Below are 21,642 nucleotides of genomic sequence, written 5' to 3'. Positions count from 1 at the left end.
GGGGTCGGGCCCCCCCCCGGAGCGCGGATCGGGGTCACGGGGCCGCGTTACATCACGGGGGGCTCCGGCCCGGGGCCAAGTGGGGCACGGGGGGAGCCGCCCCCCACCCCGCCCCCCAAAATAGCCGCAGCCCTAATTAGCAATTAACCCAGGATGGGGGGGAGGGCGGCGGATTAACCAGCGAGGTGGGGGCGAATTTGGGGTCCCGGGGTGTCCCCCCTCCCCCCGCTCTGCCCCCACGGGGGGTCCCGGGGGTTCCCGGGGGTTGGGGGGCGCTGCCAGGGGGGGTCACCCCAGAAGGACCCCCTAGGCCTGACCTTAATCCCCCCCCCCGGGGGGGACCGGAGCTGCCCCCCCCCCCCTAATCCCGGGATTTTCGGGTCGCCCCGGGGGAGTCCGATTAGGGGGGACACGGAAATTTTAATCCCCCCCCGGGGAAAAGGGGGCTCGGAGCGGCCGAGAGAGAAGCTTGGGGGGCTCCGGGGGGGAGCTGGGGCGGTTCTGGGGGGTCTGGGGGGTCTCGGGGATGTTTTGGAGGGGGGGTCGCGGTCAGTTCTGAGGGGTTTGGGGGGAGCTGGGGCGGATCTGAGGGGATGTTGGGGGGTCTGGAGGGTTCCGGGGGGCTCGGGGGGGCTCTGGGGGGTTTTGAGGCAGTTCTGAGGGATTTTGGGGCCGTTCCAGGTGTCTCTGGGGCAGCTCCGGGCGGGTTCTGGGGGGTCCCGTGGGTTCTGGAGGGCCGGGATTGGGTTGGGGGCCGGTCGGACCCGCCCTAAATTGGGGGGCAAAGGGGGCGGGCGCTGCCCCCCACCCTCCATCTCTCCCTCCCCATCCCGGGGGGCGGCAGGTAAGTGCCGGGGGGGGGGGGGCGTGGGGGGCTGGGGGGGCTCTGTGGGGCCACCGGGAGCTGCCGTGGGGCCACCAAGAGCCACCGGTGGGTGCTGGGGGTCACCGTGGGGGGGTGGGGGCCACTATGGGGCCACCACGAGTCGCTGTGGGGCCACTAAGGGCCACCATGGGTGCCGCGTGTCCCCTGTGGGGTGTCCTGTGGGTGTCCCCTTTAGGATGTCCCTATGGGGTCCCCTATAGGATGTCCCTATGGGGTCCCCTAGGGGTTGTCCCCTATGGGTGTCCCTATAGGATGTCCCTATGGGGTGTCCCTGTGGTGTGTCCTCTATGGGGTGTCCTCCGCCTGTTCCCTATGGGTTGTCCCCTATGGGGTGTCCCTATGGGGTGTCCTGTAGATGTCCCCTATAGGATGTCCCTATGGGGTGTCCCTATAGGATGTCCCTATGGTGTGTCCCCTATGGTGTGTCCCCTATAGGGTGTCCCTGTGGTGTGTCCCTGTGGTGTGTCCCCTATTGGGATGTCCTATGGGGTGTCCCTTATGGTGTCCCCTATGGGGAGTCCCTATAGGGTACCCCTATGGGGTGTCCCTGTGGTGTGTCCCCTATGGGGAGTCCCTATAGGATGTCCCTGTGGGGTGTCCCTGTAGGATGTCCCTATAGGGTGTCCCCTATGGGGTGTCCCTGTGGTGTGTCCCTATGGGGAGTCCCTATAGGATGTCCCTATAGGGTGTCCCTGTGGGGTGTCCCTGTGGGGTGTCCCTGTGGGGTGCCCCCCGCGTGTCCCCCCGGGCCGTGCGGCCGGAATTCCGCTAGTTCTGAACTTTTTTCCTGGAAAAAAAGCTCACTACTGGCAGAACTCGGCCGCGCGCCCCACTGCGGGGGCACCGGGGGGCACCTGGGGGGCACCTGGGGGCATCTGGGGGACCTGGAGGGCAACAGGGGACACTTGGGGGGCACCTGGGGGCACTTAGGGGGCATTTTGGGGGGCACTGGGGGGGCATTTTGGGGTCAACACGGTGGCACTTGTGGGACGCTTGTGAGTCTGGGGGCACTGCGGGGCATTTTGGGGCACTCGGGGGGCACTTGTGGGGCTGAGGACACTGTGAGGATGCTTGTGGGGCACTTGTGGGGTATTTGTGGGGCTGGGAGCACCTCAGGGACACTTGGGGGCACTGCGAAGACACTCGTGGGGTATTTGTGGGGTATTTGGGGTGGTACCTGTGTGTCTGGGATATTTGGGGTGGTACCTGTGGGTCTGGGGGCACTTGTGGGGCGGCCCCCAAAGCAAAGGCAGCGGCTGCGTCTCCAGTGTTTAATGCGGGGGGGGGTTTATGTACAACGGAGCCGTGGGGCTGCCCCATAGCGGGTGGGGGGGTGGGGCAGAGCTGCCGTGGGGCAGAGCTGCCATAGAGTAAAGACTGATGTGGGGCAGAGCCCGATATGGGGCAGAACCCTGAGGCTGAGCCCGATATAGGGTAGAGCCCGATGTGGGGCAGAATCTGATATAGGGCTGAGTCCGATATAGGGCCAAGCCTGGTGTGGGGCAGAGCCCGATATAGGGAAGAATCTGATATAGGGCTGAGCCCGATATAGGGCCAAGCCTGGTGTGGGGCAGAGCCCGATATGGGGCAGAATCTGATATAGGGCTGAGCCCGATATAGGGTAGAGCCCGATGTGGGGCAGAGCCCGATATGGGGCAGAATCTGATATAGGGCTGAGCCCGATATAGGGCCAAGCCTGGTGTGGGGCAGAGCCCGATATGGGGCAGAACCGTGCGGCTGAGCCTGATATAGGACCGAGCCCGATGTGGGGCAGCCCCGGCTGGCTCGGGGCTGCCGTGGGGCAGAGCCGTGGGGCAGCCCCGCTATGGGGCAGAGCCGTGGGGCCGGCCCTACGCCGGGGACACCTGGCTGGAGGACACCGAGGACACCTGCGTGGCCTGGGACGAGCCGGACACGTCGTCCTCGTCCCCGAACGGGCTCCGGCCGCAGAACACGAGCTTGAGCATGCAGGAGCGGAACTGCGGGCGGGGGGCGTCAGCGCGGGACCCCGACCCACGGCGGGACCCACAGGAACAGCCCCAGACCCATAGACAGACCCACAGGAACACCCCCAGACCCATAGACAGACCCCAGACCCACAGAGAGACTCCTGACCCACAGCGGGACCCATAGGAACACCCCCAGACCCACCGAGGAACCCCAGACCCACAGGCAGGATCTCAGACCCACAGCAATACCCTCGTCCCACCACTGTCCCCATTGTCCCCATCATCCCCTCACCTTCATTGTCCCCACTGTCCCCATCACCCCAATCACCCCCATTGTCCCCCACATCCCCAATGTCCCCATTGTCCCCATCACGCCATTGTCCCCACTGTTCCCCACATCCCCACTGTCCCCACTGTCCCCATGTCCCCACCTGCTTGTTCATGAAGACATAGATGGCATCACCCCCATGTCCCCATTGTCCCCATTGTCCCCATCACCCCCACTGTCCCACTGTCCCCATGTCCCCACATCCCCACATCCCCATGTCCCCACATCCCCACCTGCTTGTTCATGAAGATGTAGATGTTTTCACCCCCATGTCCTCACTGTCCCCATGTCCCCATCACCCCCACTGTCCCCACTGTCCCCACTGTCCCCACATCCCCACTGTCCCCATTGTCCCCATGTCCTCATCACCCCCACTGTCCCCACTGTCCCTGTGTCCCCACTGTCCCACTGTCCCACTGTCCCTACATCCCCACGTCCCCACATCCCCACCTGCTTGTTCATGAAGATGTAGATGCTCAGTGTCCCCATGTCCCCATCACCCCCACTGTCCCCGTGTCCCCATGTCCCCATCACCCCCACTGTCCCCGTGTCCCCACATCCCCGTGTCCCCACCTGCTTGTTCATGAGGACGTAGATGACGGGGTTGTAGACGGTGGAGGCCTTGGAGAAGACGGAGGGGATGGAGGCCAGCCCCACGTCGAAGGGGTGGCCGCGGTGCGTCACCACCCAGAGCGCGAAGGCCGTGTAGGGCAGCCAGCACACCAGGAAGCCCAGCACCATCACCACCACCATCTTGGTCACCTCGCGCTCCGCCTTCTGCGTGCTGGCCGACTGCTCCTGCTGCTTGGCCACCTGCGGGGACGGGGGTGGCGTGGGGGGATACGGGGTCAGATACAGGGGTCACATGTGGGGGGGGGTACAGGGTTAGATATGGGGTCAGATGTGGGGGGATACGGGGTCAGATATAGGGGTCAGATGTGGGGGGATGTGGGGTCAGATATAGGGGTCACATGTGGGGGGATACAGGGATAGATATGGGGGTCAGTTGTGGGGGGATGTGGGGTCAGATGTGGGGGGGATACGGGGTCAGATGTGGGGGGATACAGGGTTAGATATGGGGTCAGATGTGGGGGGATACGGGGTCAGATACAGGGGTCACATGTGGGGGGGTACAGGGTTAGATATAGGGGTCAGATGTGGGGGGATGTGGGGTCAGATGTGGGGTCAGATGTGGGGTCAGATACGGGGTCAGATGTGGGGAGATATGGGGTCAGATGTGGGTCAGATGGGGGTCAGATGTGGGGGGATGTGGGGTCAGATACAGGGGTCAGATGTGGGGTCAGATGGGGGTCAGATGTGGGGGGATGTGGGGTCAGATACAGGGGTCACGTGGGGGGATGTGGGATATGGGGTGAGATATGGGGGTCAGATGTGGGGTCAGATATAGGGATGTGGGGTCAGATACGGGGTCAGATGTGGGGGGATGTGGGGTCAGATGTGGGGTCAGATGTGGGGGGATGTGGGGTCAGATGTGGGGTCAGGTACAGGGGTCACATGTGGGGAGATGTGGGGTCAGATACAGGGGTCACGTGGGGGGATGTGGGATATGGGGTGAGATATGGGGGTCAGATGTGGGGGGATGTGGGGTCAGATATAGGGGTCAGATGGGGGGATGTGGGGTCAGATGTGGGGTCAGATGTGGGGTATGGGGTCAGATATAGGGGTCAGATGTGGGGTCAGATGTGGGGTCAGATATAGGGGTATGGGGTCAGATATGGGGTCAGATATGGGGTCAGATATGAGGGTCAGAGCGGGACTGTGGGGTGTGGGGTCAGATATAGGGGTCAGATGTGGGGTCAGATATAGGGGTCAGATGGGGGGTCAGATATAGGGGTCAGATATGGGGGTCAGATGTGGGGTCAGATGTGGGGTCAGATGTGGGGGGATATGGGATATGGGGTCAAATATAGGGGTCAGATGTGGGGTCAGATGGGGGTCAGATGGGGGGTCAGATGTGGTCAGATATGGGGGATATGGGGTCAGATGGGGGTCAGATTTGGGGGGATATGGGGTCAAATATAGGGGTCAGATGGGGGGTCAGGTGTTGGGGGTGGATATAGGGGATATGGGATCAGATACGGGGTCAGATATGGGGTCAGATATGGGGGTCAGAGCGGGACTGTGGGATGTGGGGTCAGATATAGGGGGAATATGGTCAGATATGGGGTCAGATATGGGAGACAGATATGGGCGACGTGGTCAGATATGGGGTCAGATATGAGGTCAGACATAGGGTCAGATATGGGTGATTATGGGGTCAGATATGGGGGATATAGGGTCGGATATGGGGGACATGGGGTCAGATGTGGGGTCAGATATGAGGGATAGAGGGGTCAGATATGGGGAATATGTGTGGTTATGGGGTCAGATATGGGAGACAGAGGGGTCAGATATGGGGGGTGGGTATGGGGGATATGGGGTCAGATATAGAGTCAGATATAGGGGGGATATGGGGACAGATCTGGGGTCAGACATTGGGGTGTCACACTTTGGGGGTCAGTTATAGGGTCAGTTATAGGGTCACTCATGGGGTCAGTTTGGGGCACTCAGCCACTGACCCATTGGGGGTCTCAGACACGAGGGGCTCATGGGAAGGGGGGTAAGGGTCTCAGACCCCCCAGCACTGACCCCCACTGACCCCCCCCCCCTGCTTTGGGGTCCCTCTAAGGACCCCCCACCCTACAGAACCCCTCCTCTCCTGTGCCCCAATAAAACGTGTACCCCAAAAAACCGACCTTGTGCCCCCCAAGACCTTTTTGGACCTCCCGGGACCCCCCAAAATCCCCGAGACCCCCAAAATCCCCTCACAGCCCCCCGGATGAGCAGAGCAGCTCATAGAAGATGAGGACGGTCGCGACCCTGAACCCCCCTGATCCCCGGGACCCCCCCCAAAATCACCTCGGGACTCCCCTCGAGACCCCCAAAATCCCCTCACAGCCCCCAGGGTGAGCAGAGCCACCTACAGAAGATGAGGACGATCGGGACCCTGAACCCCCCTGATCCCCCAGGACCCCCCAGAATCCCCTCGGGACCCCCCGAAATCCGCTCACGGCGCGCAGGGTGAGCAGCAGCCTCCCGTAGGAGAAGACGATGACGCTCAGCGGGAAGCCGAAGCAGAAGCAGAAGAGGAAAATCACGTAGGACTCGTTGTTCCATTTGTTGTTCGTCGTGTACCAGTCCGGGCCGCAGGAGCACTGCAGCCCCTCGGGGATGTACCTGGGGAGGGGGCGGCACGCTCTGTGCGACCCCCGAACTCAGCCCGGGACCCCCGAAAATTCCCGCAAAAATTCCGAGCGCAGCAAAGCCCCGAAAATTCCCGGGACCTCCAAAACCCTCAGGAACTCTTGAGCCCCTCGGGGATGGACCTGGGAAGGGGGCAGCACGCTCTATGCGACCCCCGAACCGCCCCCGGGACCCCCGAACTCAGCCCGGGACCCCCGAAAATTCCCCCAAAAGTTCAGAGAGCAGCAAACTCCCGAAAATTCCAGGGACCCCCGAGTGTAACAAACTCCCGAAAATTCCCGGGACCCCCAAATCTCTCAGGAGCTGCTCAGCCCCTCGGGGATGTACCTGGGGAGGGGGCGGCACGCTCTGTGCGACCCCCGAACTCAGCTCGGGACCCCCGAAAATTCCCGCAAAAATTCCGAGCGCAGCAAAGCCCCGAAAATTCCCGGAACCCCAAATCCCTCAGGATCTGCTCAGCCCCTCGGGGATGGACCTGGGGAGGGGGCGGCACGCTCTGTGCGACCCCCGAACTCAGCCCGGGACCCCCGAAAATTCCCCCAAAAGTTCAGAGAGCAGCAAAGCTCCGAAAATTCCCGGGACCCCCAAATCCCTCAGGAGCTGCTCAGCTCCTCGGGGATGGACCTGGGGAGGGGGCGGCACGCTCTGTGCGACCCCCGAACTCAGCTCGGGACCCCAGAAAATTCCCCCGAAAATTCCGAGCGCAGCAAAGCCCCGAAAATTCCCGGGACCCCCAAACCCCTCAGGAACCCCTGGTCCTCTCGGGGATGGACCTGGGAAGGGGGCAGCACGCTCTGTGCGACCCCCGAACTCAGCCCGGGACCCCCGAAAATTCCCCCAAAAGTTCAGAGAGCAGCAAAGCCCCGAAAATTCCCGGGACCCCCGAGTGTAACAAACTCCCGAAAATTCCCGGGACCCCCAAATCTCTCAGGAGCTCCTGAACTCCTCGGGGATGGACCTGGGGAGGAGGCGGCACGCTCTGTGCGACCCCCGAATCGGCCCCGGGACCCCCGAACTCAGCCCGGGACCCCCGAACCGCCCCCGGGACCCTCAATCTACCAGGGACCCCCAACTTTCTCCATGTCCCCAACTCCAGGGACCCCCAAATCTGATTGGAATCCAAACCTTGGGGACCCCCAGATCCTCCCGGACCCCCAGACCCCCCGGACCTGCTCCAGCCGAAGAGGGGGGGCACGGAGGCGATGAGGCCGAAGATCCAGGTGATGGCACAGCCCAGCACCGCGTGGCTACCGCGGAACGTGAAGTTGCCCAGCGGCTTGCAGATGACCAGGAAGCGCTCGAAGGCCACCACGGCCAGCGACCAGAGGGACACCATCCCTGGGGACAATGTGACACCCCTGTCACCATGGCCACCACGGCCAGCGACCAGAGGGACACCATCCCTGGGGACAATGTGACACCCCTGTCACCATGGCTACCATGGCCAGGGACCAGAGGGACACCATTCCTGGGGACAGTGTGACACCCCTGTCACCATGGCCACCACGGCCAGCGACCAGAGGGACACCATCCCTGGGGACAGTGTGACACCCCTGTCACCATGGCCACCACGGCCAGCGACCAGAGGGACACCATCCCTGGGGACAATGTGACACCCCTGTCACCATGGCTACCATGGCCAGGGACCAGAGGGACACCATTCCTGGGGACAGTGTGACACCCCTGTCACCATGGCCACCACGGCCAGCGACCAGAGGGACACCATCCCTGGGGACAGTGTGACACCCCTGTCACCATGGCCACCACGGCCAGCGACCAGAGGGACACCATCCCTGGGGACAATGTGACACCCCTGTCACCATGGCCACCACGGCCAGCGACCAGAGGGACACCATTCCTGGGGACAGTGTGACACCCCTGTCACCATGGCCACCACGGCCAGGGACCAGAGGGACACCATTCCTGGGGACAGTGTGACACCCCTGTCACCATGGCCACCATGTCCCCAGTGTCCCCATGGCTCAATGTCCCCAGAGCCACAGTGACCTCCTGCTCTGTGTCCCACATGTCCAATGTCCCCAAGGCCAACATCCACAAAGCCACGGTGACCTTGTACCCCACATCCCCCAGACTCAATGTCCCCAGCCCATGGTGACCTTGTACCCCACATCCCCCAGACCCAAAGCCCCCAGACCCAAAGCCCCCAGACCATGGTGACCTTGTGCCCCCAATATCCCCACTCCCAACGTCCCCATGTCCAGAGCCCCCAGACCATGGTGACCTTGTGCCCCATGTTCTACACAACCAAAGCCCCCAGACCCAAAGTCCCCAGACCATGGTGACCTCGTACCCCACATCCCTCAGCCCCAACACCCCCAGAGCAAACACTCCCAACGCCCCCAGACTCAACACCCCCGATGTCCCCAGACCCAACACCCCCAGACCCAACACTCCCAATGCCCCCAGAGCAAACACTGCCAGACCCAACACTCCCAACACCCCCAGACCAAACGTCCCCAGACCCAACACCCCCAGACCCAACACTCCCAATGCCCCCAGACCAAACACTGCCAGACCCAACACTCCCAACACCCCCAGACCCAACACTCCCAACACCCCCAGACCCAACACCCCCAGAGCAAACACTCCCAACGCCCCCAGACTCAACACCCCCGATGTTCCCAGACCCAACACCCCCAGACTAAACACCCCCAGACCCAACACCCCCAGACTCAACACCTCCAACACCCCCAGACCCAATACCCCCGATGCCCCCAGACCCAATATCCCCAGACCCAACACTCCCAATGCCCCCAGACCAAACACTGCCAGACCCAACACTCCCAACATCCCCAGACCCAACGCCCCCAGACCCAACACCCCCAGACCAAACATTCCCAGACCCAATGTCCCCAAACCCAACACTCCCAACACCCCCAGACCCAACACTCCCAAACACCCCCCCCACCCTTTCCCCCTCCTTCCCTCACCGCCCAGCGTGGCCGTGAACCCCTCGACCTTGCAGGCCAGCGGCCCCAGGGCGAAGTACATCTGCGAGAAGCTGTAGAAAGCCGTGGTGGAGCCCACGCACACCACCAGCAGGTTGGCCACGGCCAGGTTGACCAGGATGTAGTTGAGGTGCGAGCGCAGCTTCTTGTACTTGACGGTGCAGACCACGGTCAGCGCGTTGATGGGCACGCCCAGCGCGACCAGCAGGAACATGAAGGCGGCCATGGCCCTGAAGATCCCGGGGCTGCCCAGGTGCGTCTGCGGCACCAGGAAGGGGCTCAGCGCCGTCAGGTTGGTGGTCTCCAGGCTCATGGGGATGTAGAAATCCTCGGGGAGCTCGTCCCGCATCTCCCGCGATTTCTGCATGGTGGTGGTGGTGGCGGTGGTGGGGGGCGCGGCGGATGGGGCGGGGGGCGGCGGGGTGGATCTTTTATAGGGAGAGACCCCCTCCCCCCCGGCAGTAATCGGGGTTTAGGAGGAAAAGCGCGGCTGAGCTGGGCTCATCCGGTGGCCGGCGCTGGCCAAGCTGGGCTTAGGCGCCCGGCAAGCGGCTTTCGGGGGGTCTTAATCACCCCCAAGCCCTGATTAGTGGGGTTGGGGTGGAGGATCAGGGGGTATCAGGGGCCCCCCCCTCATCCTGAAAGGGCTTAATTGGGTGCTGGTGCAATGGGGAGGGGGTGGGGGGGCGTGGTGGTCCTGAAATACCCTCAGGGGCTGGGAGGGGTTGGGGGTTTTGGGGGTGCTGAGGTCCCGAATTGGAGCCTGAGATCATAAATTGGGTGCCAAAAGCTCCTTGGGATGCTCAAATTTGACCACAAAAACTCATTTGGATTCCAAATTGGACCCCAAAAACTCATTGGGATCCCCAAATTGGACCCCAAAAGCTCCTTGGGATTCCAAACTGGACCCCAAAAGCTCATTGGGATTCCAAATTGGACCCCAAAAGCTCATTGGGATTCCAAATTGGACCCCAAAAGCTCCCTGGGACCCTAAATTTGATTTCAAATGGTCCCTGGTATGACCCTGTGCCGCCCAATTGGACCCCAAAACCTCTCTGGGACCCCAAATTGGATCCCAAAACCGTCTTGGGACCTCAAATTGGACCCCAAAAATCTCCCTGGGACCACCCTGCACGTCAAAATTTTACTGGGACTGTTCTATGCCCACAAACGAAACCCCAAAAATCTTCCTGGGAGCCCAAATTTGAACCCCAAAACTGCTCCCGAGCCCCCCCCCGTTCCCCAAAACACCTCAGCCCCTCCCCCTATGCCCCCAAACCCCTCCCCAGCCCCCCTCCCAACCCCCTCTGGAGCCCCCCAATTCCCCCCCTGGATTTTGGGGTCCCGCTGTCCCCCCCAGTGCCACTGCAGAGCTCTGGGGACATCAGGGGGTCCGTCCCGGGGGATTTTGGGGGGTCCCGGGAGATTTTTGGGGGGTCCTGCCCCCCTCTAGAGGGACTACATGTCCCAGGGTCCCTCTGGGGACCCCCCCAGGTGCCCCCCTAATCCCGGGGGGGGGGTCACGGATGGCCGGGATTAGGGACAATCCCCCCGGAGATGACCCCGATCCGGGGGGGGGGGGGCGGGGCGGGACCCCCCCCCAAAAAGGAGGGGGGGTGGAAAAAAAGGGGGGGGGAGGAGAACGGCACACGGTGGGGGGGGATTGGGGGGGGTGTGGGGGGGGATTGGGGGGGGTCTGGGGGGGGTTTGGGGTGTCCCAGGGTGGGGGGAGTGTCCGGGAGGGTTTGGGGGGCGCTTTGGGGGTGGGGTCTGGGAGGTTTGGGGGTGTCCCAGATTGGGGAGGGGGAGGGGGGTTTGGGGGGGTTTTGGGGGGGAGGGGAGGGGGGATTAGCTCTCCATCCCCGCTCATCCCCCCCCGGGGCGGGGGGCCACCCCCTCCCCCTCCTCAGGGACGTGCTGGTCGGACTGGGAGGCACTGGGAGAGCACTGGTGGCCACAGTGGCCAAACTGGGGGGCGCTGAGCTCGGACTGGTGGGCACAGCCCTCATACTGGTCCTTTACTGGTGGCCACGGTGCTCATACTGGTCCCTGTTGTCCCCATACTGGTCCCGCGCTGGTGTCTGTGGTGCCCATACTGGAACGGTACTGGTGGACATGATCCCCATACTGGTCCCACACTGGTCCCGGCTGTCCCTATACTGGTCCCCACTGTTCCCGTACTGGTCCGCGCTGTCCCTACGCTGGTCACCACTGTCCCGGCTGTCCCGATACTAGTCACGGCCGTCCACGTACTGGTCCCCACTGTCCCTATACTGGTCCCGGCTGTCCCCATACTGGTCACCACTGTTCCTGGTGTCCCCGTACTGGTTCCCGCTGTCCGCATACTGGTCCCCGTTGTCCCTATACTGGTTCCCGCTGTCCCCATATTGACCCGCCTCTCCCTATACTGGTCCCCGCTGTCTCTATGCTGGTCCGCACTGTCCCTATACTGGTCCGGGCTGTCTCTATACTGGTCCTCACTGTCCCTATACTGGTCCGGGCTGTCCCTGTACTGGTCCGGGCTGTCCCTGTACTGGTCCGGGCTGTCCCCGTACTGGTCCCCACTGTCCCCATACTGGTCCCCGCTGTCTCTATACTGGTCCCGGCTGTCCCTATACTGGTTCCCGCTGTCCCCATACTGGTCCGGGCTGTCCCTGTACTGGTCCCCACTGTCCCCATACTGGTCCCCGCTGTCTCTATACTGGTCCCGGCTGTCCCTATACTGGTCCCGCCTGCCCCATACTGGTCCCCGCTGTCTCTATACTGGTCCCGGCTGTCCCTATATTGGTCCGGACTGTCCCTACTGGTCCCCGCTGTCTCTACACTGGTCCCCACTGTCCCTATATTGGTCCGGACTGTCCCTATATTGGTCCGGACTGTCCCTACTGGTCCCCGCTGTCTCTATACTGGTCCCCACTGTCCCTATACTGGTCCCCGCTGTCTCTGTACTGGTCCCCGTACCGGGGCAGCGGGACCCGGGGCGGGAGGGGCGTGCCCAGGGCGTGTCCGGGGCGTGGCCCGCAGGGGGGGCGTGGCCCCGCGGACCGTTACGGCCGTTGGATTTCAAACCCTCGCAGCGCGGGGGGGCTCAGGCCCCGCCCCCTCCGCCGGCGATTGACCGACATCCCTCGCAGCCAATCAGCGCCCTGCGTCCCGGCGCGGGGCCCAATGAGCGGCCGCGCGCGCTCCGCCGGCCCCGCCCCCGGTAACTGACAGCGCTTCCCGCCAATTCCAACGGCCCGGCGCGAGCGCCCCGGCCCCGCCCCCGGGGGGCGGCCCCGGCGCCCAATCACCGAGCTGCGCCGCCTTGAGCGACGGGACGCGCGGCCAATGAGCGCCAGGCAGAGGGGCGGGGCCAGCGCCGCTCCGGGTTCCCGTCGCCGCTCGGTCCGGGCCGCCCCCCCCCTCCCGCCCCCCCCCTCGGCCCCCCCCTCAGCTTCCCCCCCCCCCCCGCGGGTTCTTCGCTGCGAAGAAAATGGCGGCGGCGGCGCCGAGCGGCGACGAGGGGCGGCTGTGAGTGAGGAGGGGGCGGCGGGGCCGGGGGGGGCCGCGGCGGGTGTCGGGGAAGGCTGTGAGGAGAGCTGAGGGGGGGGGGGGGGGGCGTCGCCCCGCGCGCGCGCGCGCGCGCGCGAGACCCCCCCCCCTTCTCTCCCTCACGCCCCCCCCCCCCCCCCTCCCCTTCCCTTCCCCTCACGGGCCGGGCGGGAACCGGGAATGGCGGGCGGGGGGGGTGTGTGTGTGTGTGAGGGCTGGGGGGGGGCTGCGAGCGCCGCGAGTGCGTCACGAGCGGCCGCGGCCCCCCCGGGGGGCGGGAGGGGCTCCCCCGGGCCGGGGACCCCTCGGTGGGACCCCCCCGAACCCTCGGCGGGACACCCGCGACCCCTCCGCGCCGCCCTGAGGGTGGAGGCACCCCGCCATCCCCTGCCCCCAAATGCGGCCCCCCCACCCCGCCCCGAAATTTGGGGGGACCCTCCCCAGTGTTGTTTCTGTGTCTCCATCCCGGTGTTGGTGGGATTTGGGGACCCCCCCCCCCCTCACCTTTATTGGAGGGACCCGGCGTGAGGGGACCCCCGCCCCCCATGAGGGGACACACCCCCCCGCCCGTCCCGCGCGCGCCGAGCGCGGGGAATCTCCCCAAAAACCACGCGGAACCTCGCCCGGAGTCACCCCAAAATCCTCCTCGAGTCACCCCGAACCTCCCCACGGGGTACCCCAAAAACCTGGAGTCACCCCGAATTCCTAGAGTTACCCCGAACCCCCCCAAGTCACCCCGAAACACCTCGGGTTATCCAGACCCCCTCTCTGAAGTCGCCCCAAAACACCCCGAGTCGCCCCAAAACACCCCGAGTCACCCCAAAATTTTACGCTTGCGCTGCGCCCCAAAAATACCCAAATTTGCCTCCAACTGCCGCGCTCACGTGGTGCCCCGAAGTATAACCGGGTTACCCCAAAATCCCCCGAATTTCCCCAAAATTCTGCACCCCGAAACTGCCCCAAGTTCTCGCGTGCACGTGGCGCCCCAAAATATCCCGAACTGCCCCAAGATGCTGCGCCCCAAAAAACCCGAAAATGTCCCAAACTGCTTCTCACGCTGAGCCCCAAACCCCCCGAGTTATCCCAAAATGCTGCACCCCAAAATTGCCCCAAACTGCTGCTCGTGCCGCGTCCCAAATCTCTCAAATTTACCCTAAAATCCCCTGAATTGCCCCAAAATTTTGTGCTGGTGCGCCGCCCCAAAATACCCAAAATTGTCCCGGAATGCTGCTCACGCTGCACGTCCCAAACCCTTGATTTACCCCAAAATCCCCCAAATTTCCCTGAATCGCTGCGCTCAGGTGGTGCCTCCAAATACCCAAAACTGCCCCAAACTGCAGCTCACGAGCGTCCCCCAAACCCCCTGATTCACCCTAAAATCCCCCAAATTTCCCCAAATTGCTCCACTCGTGCAGCGCCCCCAAACTGCCCGAGTTACCCCAAAACACCCTGAATTCCATTAAAATACAGCAGCCGGGCTGAGCCCCAAAATATCCAGAATTGCCCCAAATGTTCCCCTCACGCTGCTCCCAAAAACGCCTCAAATTCCCCCAAAACGGCCACGCTCCCGTCACCCCTCAAGTTCCCCCCAAATTCCCCCAAATCCCACCTGGAATCGCCCTAAAACTTCCCTCACTCCCCGAAATCTCACAAATCGCCCCCAAATCACCCCGAAATTTTCTCAAATTCTGCTGGAATTGTCTGAATTTCCCCGGAACACCCCAAAATTTGGTTTCTCACGCCCGCCTTTGCTGTGCCCAGGGTTGTGGCTACCCCGAGACCTCTGGGGCTACTTGGGATCCTCAACCTTGGGACCACCCCAGATCCCCTGGGACCCCCCTGGGACCACCCAGGGACCCCCCAGGGCCACCAAGGGACCCCCAGGGTCACCTCGCACCACCTTGGGACCCCCCAGAGTCACCCCAGGTCCAGGACCCCGACACCCCCAGAGTCACTGCAGACCCCCTGAGACCCCCAGAGCACGGGGGGGGTGGTGGGTGGGGAGGTCCCTGGGTGTCACCCCATCCTCCCCTCTCACCCTGACATTCCCGTGCCCCTTCCCAATTTTTTTTAGTGCCATTTTTGCGATTTTTTTAGCCCCAAAATGGGGCTGGGGGGCCACTGGGAATAAACCTTGGGAACGAGGATGGGCTGGTGGCACCGTGGGGGGGCTGCATCCCCCTCCCCACCCCATAACCCACCCCATAGCGGGGGTCCCGCCCTGCCCCTCCCCCCAGCCTCACCTGTCTGTGTTTCCTCGCCAGGACGGGACCCCCGCGCCGGTGACAGCGGTGACACCGAGGACGGGGGTCCCCCCACCCCAAATTCCACCCCCTGGGGGGGTCCCATCCGTGGTGGGGGTCCGGTGACATCCCCGGTGTCACCACGCACTGACCACGACCCCGGGGATGGTTTTAGTGCCGGTCACTCCGCGGGTGGATGCGGGGCTGCCGGACACGGGGGTGGCCGAGCCAGGACGGGGGTTTGGGATGTCCGGCCCGGCCGTAGCCGTGTCCACTCCGAGCCTCCGGCCCCTCCGTGCCCCCCACGCCGCGGACTGACCAGCACTGGGGTGTTACTGCGGCCACGGCCATAATTCCCGCCGGTCCGGCCGCCCCTCCTTCCTCCTCCTCCTCCTCTTCCTCCTCCTCTTCCTCTCCTCTTCCTCCTCTTCCTCCTCCTTGTCCTGGCGCTGTTTCACCCCGTTCCATGTGTCCAGTGGAGTCCATTTGTCCGTCAGGGTTTGCGTGTCCGGGACTGACCACTGCTGTGTCCAGGGAGATGCAGGGTGCTGTCTGTCTGTCCAGCACTGACCACTGCTGTGTCCAGGGAGATGCAGGGTGCTGTCTGTCTGTCCAGCACTGACCACTGCTGTGTCCAGGGAGATGCAAGGCCCTGTCTGTCTGTCCAGCACTGACCACTGCTGTGTCCAGGGAGATGCAGGGCGCTGTCTGTCTGTCCAGCACTGACCACTGCTGTGTCCAGGGAGACGCAGAGCCCTGTCTGTCTGTCCAGCACTGACCACTGCTGTGTCCAGGGAGATGCAAGGCCCTGTCTGTCTGTCCAGCACTGACCACTGCTGTGTCCAGGGAGATGCAGGGCCCTGTCTGTCTGTCCAGCACTGACCACTGCTATGTCCAGGGAGACGCAGGGCCCTGTCTGTCTGTCCAGCACTGACCACTGCTGTGTCCAGGGAGACGCAAGGCCCTGTCTGTCTGTCCAGCACTGACCACTGCTGTGTCCAGGGAGATGCAAGGCCCTGTCTGTCTGTCCAGCACTGACCACTGCTGTGTCCAGTGCTGTGTCCGTGCACCCCTTGGTGTCCATGTGTCCAGTGCTGGTCCATTCTCTGCGTGGGGATCTGTGAGGCTGTTTGTGTGTCCATCATGTCCGTGTGTCCATCGTGTTTGTGTGTCCATCGTGTCCATGTGTCCAGTTCTGACCCGCACTGTGTCCGTGGATCCCCAGCGCTGTGTCCGTGTGTCCCTCGTGTTCATGTGGCCATTGGCTCCGTGTGTCCCACGTGTCCGTGTGTCCCTCGTGTCCGTGTGTCCATCAGGTCCATGCTGCCAGCACTGACCAGTGCTGTGTCCGGAGAGTTGCAGGGCATGGTCCATGTGTCCAGCGAGTCTGTATCCATGTGTCCATTGAGTCCGTGTGTCCAGCACTGACCAATGCTGTGTCCAGGCTTCAACAGGACCCTGTCTGTGTGTCCAGCACTGACCAGTGCTGTGTCCAGGCACTCCCAGAGCCCTGTCCGTGTGTCCAGCACTGACCAGTGCTGTCCTGGCATCCCCAGAGCCCTGTCCGTGTGTCCAGCACTGACCAGTGCTGTGTCCAGGCATCCACAGGGACGTGTCCATATGTCCAGCACTGACCAGTGCTGTGTCCAGTCACCCTCCAAGCCCTGTCCGTGTGTCCAGCACTGACCTGTGCTGTGTCCAGTCACCCTCCAAGCCCTGTCCGTGTGTCCAGCACTGACCAGTGCTGTGTCCAGTCACCCTCCAAGCCCTGTCCATGTTTCCAGCACTGACCAGTGCTGTGTCCAGGCACCCCCAGAACCCTGTCCGTGTGTCCAGCACTGACCCATTCCACATCCAGCCACCTCTGGCTCCACACCCCCACCTCCATCCCGTCCGTGCATCCTCCACTGACCCTTCCCCCCCACCCCCCACTGACCACTGCGTGTCCCCACAGGGAGGAGAAATCCGAGGAGAACCTGCAGCGGCCGCCCAAGGCCAAGAAGCCCAAAAAGTCCGGCAAGGAGCCGGAGCCGGCGCAGCCCGCGGCCGAACCCGCCGAGGCCGGCAAGGCCGAGAGCTCGGAGGGCGCCGGGGCGGCGCCGGCGGCACCGGAAGCTTCGGCGTCGCCGAAACAGCGGCGCTCCATCATCCGCGACCGCGGGCCCATGTACGACGACCCCACGCTGCCCGAGGGCTGGACGCGCAAGCTGAAGCAGCGCAAGTCCGGCCGCTCGGCCGGCAAGTACGACGTCTACCTGATCAAGTGAGGCTCGGTGGGGTCAGGGTGGGGTGTGGTCACTCTGGCTGACCGCCGCTCGCTGACCGTCCGCTCTCCGTCCGCAGCCCGCAGGGAAAAGCCTTCCGCTCCAAGGTGGAGCTGATCGCCTACTTCGAGAAGGTGGGGGACACCTCGCTGGACCCCAACGATTTCGACTTCACGGTGACCGGCCGGGGCAGCCCCTCCCGCCGCGAGCAGCGCCCGCCCAAGAAGCCCAAATCGCCCAAAGGCCCCGGCACCGGCCGCGGCCGCGGGAGGCCCAAGGGCAGCGGCGGCGGCAGCGGCGGCTCCCGGCCCAAGGCGGCCGCGGCCGTGTCCGAGGGCGGCTCTGCGGCCAAACGGGCGCTGGAGAAGCCCCCGGGGAAGCTGCTGGTCAAGATGCCGTTCGCCCCCGGGCAGCCGGGCCCCGCCGCCCCGCCGGCCCCGCGGCGGCCCGGCCGCAAGCGCCGGGCCGAGCCGGACAGTCCGGCCGTGCCCAAGAAACGCGGGCGCAAACCGGCGGGGGCCGCGGGGCCGGGGGGGCCGGGCGGCCCCGACAAGAAGGCGGCGACTCCCCCGGCCGTGCAGGAAACCGTGCTGCCCATCAAGAAGAGGAAGACGAGGGAGACGGTGGTGGTGGAACCGGTGACAATGGCGGCGAGCGCCACCGCCACCACGACGACGCCGCGGCCGCCGCCGACCCCGCCGGGCCCCCGCGGCCCCCGCAGCGCCCGCAGCCCCGGCCGGCGCAGCAAGGAGGGCAGCCCCAAGGGTCGGGGGGCTCCCCCAGCCCCACCCCCGCCTCCACCGCCGCCGGAACCCCCCCAGAGTGACCCCAAGGACAGCGCCAGCCCCCCCCCCCCGCCGCCCCCGCCGCCGCCCCCGCCGCCGCCCCCCCAGGACTTGAGCGGCTGCTCGGAGCAGAGGGGGGGTCCCGCGGCCCCCGACGGTTGCACCAAGGAGCCCCCTAAGACTCAGCCCCCGCCGCCGCCGCTGCCGCCGTCGCCGCCCTACAAACACCGAGGGGAGCCCGAGCACAAAGACTCTGCCTCCTCTTCCTCCACCTCCTCCTCCTCCTCCTCATCCTCCTCGTCGTCCTCGTCGGCGCCGCCGCCGCCCCCGCCCCCCCCCAGCGTGGCCGTGCCGCGGCCCCCGGCCCGCGAGGAGCCGGTGGACACGCGGACGCCTGTGCCCGAGCGGGTCAGCTGACTGTGAGCGGCCGCGGGGGAACGCACGGACGGACGGACGGACGGACGGACACACGGATGGGCCCCCCCCTCCCACCTCCCCGCCCTCAGCCCCCCTAGACCCCATCACGAGGCAGTGGGGAACCCCCCTCCCCCCAGAAAAAAGCGCCCGCCCCCCCCCCGGGTTTCCCACCCTTCCATGCTCCCCCCACCCCCCTGAATTTTTATTACCGACAAGCACAGCGAGGGACCCCGGACCCCCCCACTTTGCACTTTTAGAGGAGGGGGGGTCTCCAGGGCCCCCCCCGAGTTGGGGAGGGGTTGGGGGGGTTGTTTTGGGGAGGGGAGGGGGCGGGGCTGCGTCTTCCCCCCTCCCCCGGCGCCGCTTTTCTCGTTCTTCCAGTTCCGTTCGCGTTTTCCGCCCGTGGGAACCATTTGCACTATGGGGGAGGGGAGGGGGCGTGGCCGGGATCCGGCCGGCAGCCAATGGGGAGCGGCGCTGCTGAGGGTGGGGGGGGGGGGGGGCGGGGCCGAGACCATGGCCAATTGGGGGGCAGGGATCCAGCGTGGAGCCAATCAGGAGAAGGGGCGTGGTGTCAGGGGGCGGGGTCTGGTGTGGAGCCAATCAGGAGCAGAGGCGGGTTCAGCCGGTGTTGGTGGCTGAGCCAATCAGGAGCGGTGCTGGGCTGGGGGGATCTGGTGTGGAGCCAATCAGGAGCGACTGAGGAGGAGGAGGGGTATGGTGTTGAACCAATCAGGTGTGACTTTATTGGGGGTCGGATTTTGAGCCAATCAGCAGCTGTCGATCTGTGGGGGGATCCGGTGTCTGGAGCCAATCAGGAGGGGCGGGGCCCGGCCTTCAGCCAATGGGGGCGGCTCTGTGGGAGCAGGATCCAGTGAGGAGCCAATCAGGAGGGGCGGGATCAGGCCTGGAGCCAATCAGGAGCAGCCGTGTGTTCACCTGGGATCCAGTGTTTGGCCAATCAGGAGCTGCGATCTGGAGGGGGGCGGGGCAGATTCTGGATCCCACAGTTTGAGCCGTGATCAAGTCAGGAGCCAATCAGGGACCGGGTGGGGTCTGTGCCGTCCAATCAGGGCTGAGATCCTGTGGGGGCGGGGCCGGATCCGGCCCAGGAGCGACTGTGGACGGGGGCGGGGCCCGGCCGGGATCCAATCAGGAGTGGTTTGGATTGGAGGGGTGGGTCCGGCCCCCGCCCAATGGGGTCGCTCCCTGCTGGGAGGGACCTGGTCGTGGCCGATCAGGAGAGGCCATGGGCGTGGGGGGAGCCAATCAGAAGGGAGAGTGGATCCGGTCCAGAGCCAATTAGGAGCGAGCAGAGGGAGAGCTGGGATCCAGTCTGGAGCCAATCAGAATTGGGGGTGGGATCTGGTCTGGAGCCAATCAGGAGCAAGTGTCAGATCTGGTACGAAACCAATCGCGATCGAGCTGGGCAGGGCTGGGATCTGGTCCTGAGCCAATCAGAATCGAGCATGGGTGGAGCTGGGATCCAGTCTGCAGCCAATCAGAATTGAGCATGGGTGGAGCTGGGATCCAGTCTGCAGCCAATCAGAATCGAGTGAGGGTGGGGCTGGGATCCAGTCTGCAGCCAATCAGAAATGAGGGTGGGAGCCAATCAGGAGTGATCTGGGCGGGGCCGGGATCCGGTCCAGAGCCAATCAGGAGCGAGCACGGGGTGATCCATTTAACCCTTTGTGTGTGTGGGGGGGTGTGGTCTTGCCCCTCCCCCAATTCCATCCCGGGGTGGGGGAGGGGTCCCCATCCTGCACTTTACCCAATTTTGGGGGGGGGGGAGGGGTCGGGGTCACCTCCCGTTTGTGCCCCCCCCGTTCTTCCATCGCCCCTCCCCCCGGGGGTCCCCAACCCCCCCCCCCGGCTCCTCACGGCAATAACGGAGGGGGGAGGGGCGGCCAGAGAGAGCAAACCCCAAAAAGGGGGGGGAAGGGCCCATGTGGGGGAGGGGTCCCATGTGGAGGGGGGGGGGGCACCACCACGGGGGGGGGAATTTTGGGGGGGCGCCCCCCCCCCCCCCGCACTCCCCAAACCTATTTATTCTCTCGAGACGTTTTTTGCCTTATAAAGTTCCGGAAAAGCCCCTCGGTGTCGGTTGTTTTTGGGGAGGGGGGGTCCCAAATGGCGCCGCACCTCCTCCTCCTTTCCCCCCCTCCCCCAATTTAAACCCCCCCACCCCCCAAAAAAAAAAAAATTCCCCCAAATCCCCCCCTCCCCACCCCCCCGGGTCTGTGTCTGTGCTGCTGCTGCTGCTGCTGCGCGTGATCCAGCGATTATAAATCTGTGTAACCCTCAGCCGCCTCCGCCGCTTCTTTGGCTCCGCCCACGGACCCCCAAAATCCCCCCCAGACCCCCAAAATCCCCCCCAGCCCGGCAGAGGGGGACGGGGCCGGGTCCATCCGTGAGTTTGGGGATCCCAGGTGGTTTTTGGAACAATTACCCCAAGTGTTGCTTGGGTCCATCCAGGTGGGGTTTGAACCTTCCTAGGTAGATTTGGGGTCTCCTGATGCTGATTTTGGGGTCCCCAGGTGAATTTGGGATCCTCCCAGATGGATCTGGGGTCCCCAGGTGGATTTTCGGTTTATCCAGGTGGGTTTTGCACCTTCCCAGGTGGATTTGGGGTCCCCTGGTGCTGATTTTGGGGTCCCCAAGTGGATTTTGGGTCCATCCAGGTGGGTTTTTGATCTTCTCAAGTGGTTTTGGGGTTCCCAGGTGCTGAATTTTGGGTCTTCAGGTGGATTTGGGATCCTCCTGGGTGGATTTGGGACCTTCAGAGATGGATTTGAGGTCCCCAAGCGGATTTTGGGTCCATCCAGGTGGGTTTGCACCTTCCCGGGTGAATTTGGGGTTCCCAGGTGCTGATTTTGGGGTCCCCAAGTGGATTTTGGGTCCATCCAGGTGGGTTTTGGACCTTTCCAGGTGGATTTGGGGTTCCCAGGTGCTGATTTTGGGGTCCTCAGGTGGATTTTGGGGGTTCCCAAGTGCCTTTTGGCC

At 64.2% G+C, this 21,642-nt stretch overlaps 2 protein-coding genes across 6 annotated transcripts; one reads left to right on the top strand and one right to left on the bottom strand.

The window, feature by feature from the left end:
* Positions 1 to 2,144: 2,144 nt before the first annotated feature.
* LOC130262797 (blue-sensitive opsin) lies at positions 2,145 to 14,395 on the bottom strand. Of its 5 annotated transcripts, XR_008842153.1 has the most exons (7): positions 13,435 to 14,395; positions 9,379 to 9,757; positions 7,597 to 7,765; positions 6,235 to 6,400; positions 3,737 to 3,976; positions 2,617 to 2,865; positions 2,145 to 2,480 (listed from the first exon to the last, which is right to left on the bottom strand). XR_008842153.1 is itself a non-coding variant. In XM_056510269.1 (6 exons), exons 2-6 carry the CDS (start codon positions 9,743 to 9,745, stop codon positions 2,737 to 2,739), a joined length of 1,071 nt encoding a protein of 356 aa, XP_056366244.1. In that variant the 5' UTR covers positions 9,746 to 9,757; positions 13,435 to 14,395; the 3' UTR covers positions 2,145 to 2,736. The 5 variants fall into 5 exon arrangements, 3 of the variants coding, with proteins under 3 accessions (XP_056366244.1, XP_056366245.1, XP_056366243.1); XR_008842152.1 differs by lacking the exon at positions 13,435 to 14,395 and having other exon boundaries at positions 9,379 to 9,763; XM_056510269.1 differs by having other exon boundaries at positions 2,145 to 2,865.
* Positions 14,396 to 16,966: 2,571 nt separating this feature from the next.
* On the top strand, positions 16,967 to 19,132 carry MECP2 (methyl-CpG binding protein 2). Its single transcript, XM_056510284.1, has 2 exons — positions 16,967 to 17,436; positions 17,517 to 19,132. The coding sequence occupies exons 1-2, from the start codon at positions 17,339 to 17,341 to the stop codon at positions 18,637 to 18,639; spliced, it is 1,221 nt and encodes a 406-aa protein (XP_056366259.1). The 5' UTR covers positions 16,967 to 17,338; the 3' UTR covers positions 18,640 to 19,132.
* Positions 19,133 to 21,642: the final 2,510 nt, after the last annotated feature.

This window comes from Oenanthe melanoleuca, chromosome 25 (assembly GCF_029582105.1).
Source record: "Oenanthe melanoleuca isolate GR-GAL-2019-014 chromosome 25, OMel1.0, whole genome shotgun sequence".
Classification (NCBI taxonomy): domain Eukaryota; kingdom Metazoa; phylum Chordata; class Aves; order Passeriformes; family Muscicapidae; genus Oenanthe; species Oenanthe melanoleuca.
The sequence above is the reverse complement of the archived record's forward strand: the minus strand, read 5'-3'. Positions and strand labels throughout refer to the sequence as shown.

What these genes read in the sequence shown, in the direction of transcription:
- LOC130262797 (XM_056510268.1), bottom strand. Translation starts at nt 9,763, where the DNA reads ATGCAGAAATCGCGGGAGATGCGGGACGAGCTCCCCGAGGATTTCTAC. An exon ending in CCCCTCTTCGGCTGGAGCAG is followed by an intron (nt 6,401 to 7,596) that starts GTCCGGGGGGTC and finishes CCCCCTCCCCAG; the next exon opens with GTACATCCCCGAGGGGCTGC. An exon ending in ACGTCCTCATGAACAAGCAG is followed by an intron (nt 2,866 to 3,736) that starts GTGGGGACACGG and finishes CCCCGCCCGCAG; the next exon opens with TTCCGCTCCTGCATGCTCAA.
- MECP2 (XM_056510284.1), top strand. Translation starts at nt 17,339, where the DNA reads ATGTACGACGACCCCACGCTGCCCGAGGGCTGGACGCGCAAGCTGAAG. An exon ending in TACGACGTCTACCTGATCAA is followed by an intron (nt 17,437 to 17,516) that starts GTGAGGCTCGGT and finishes CTCCGTCCGCAG; the next exon opens with CCCGCAGGGAAAAGCCTTCC.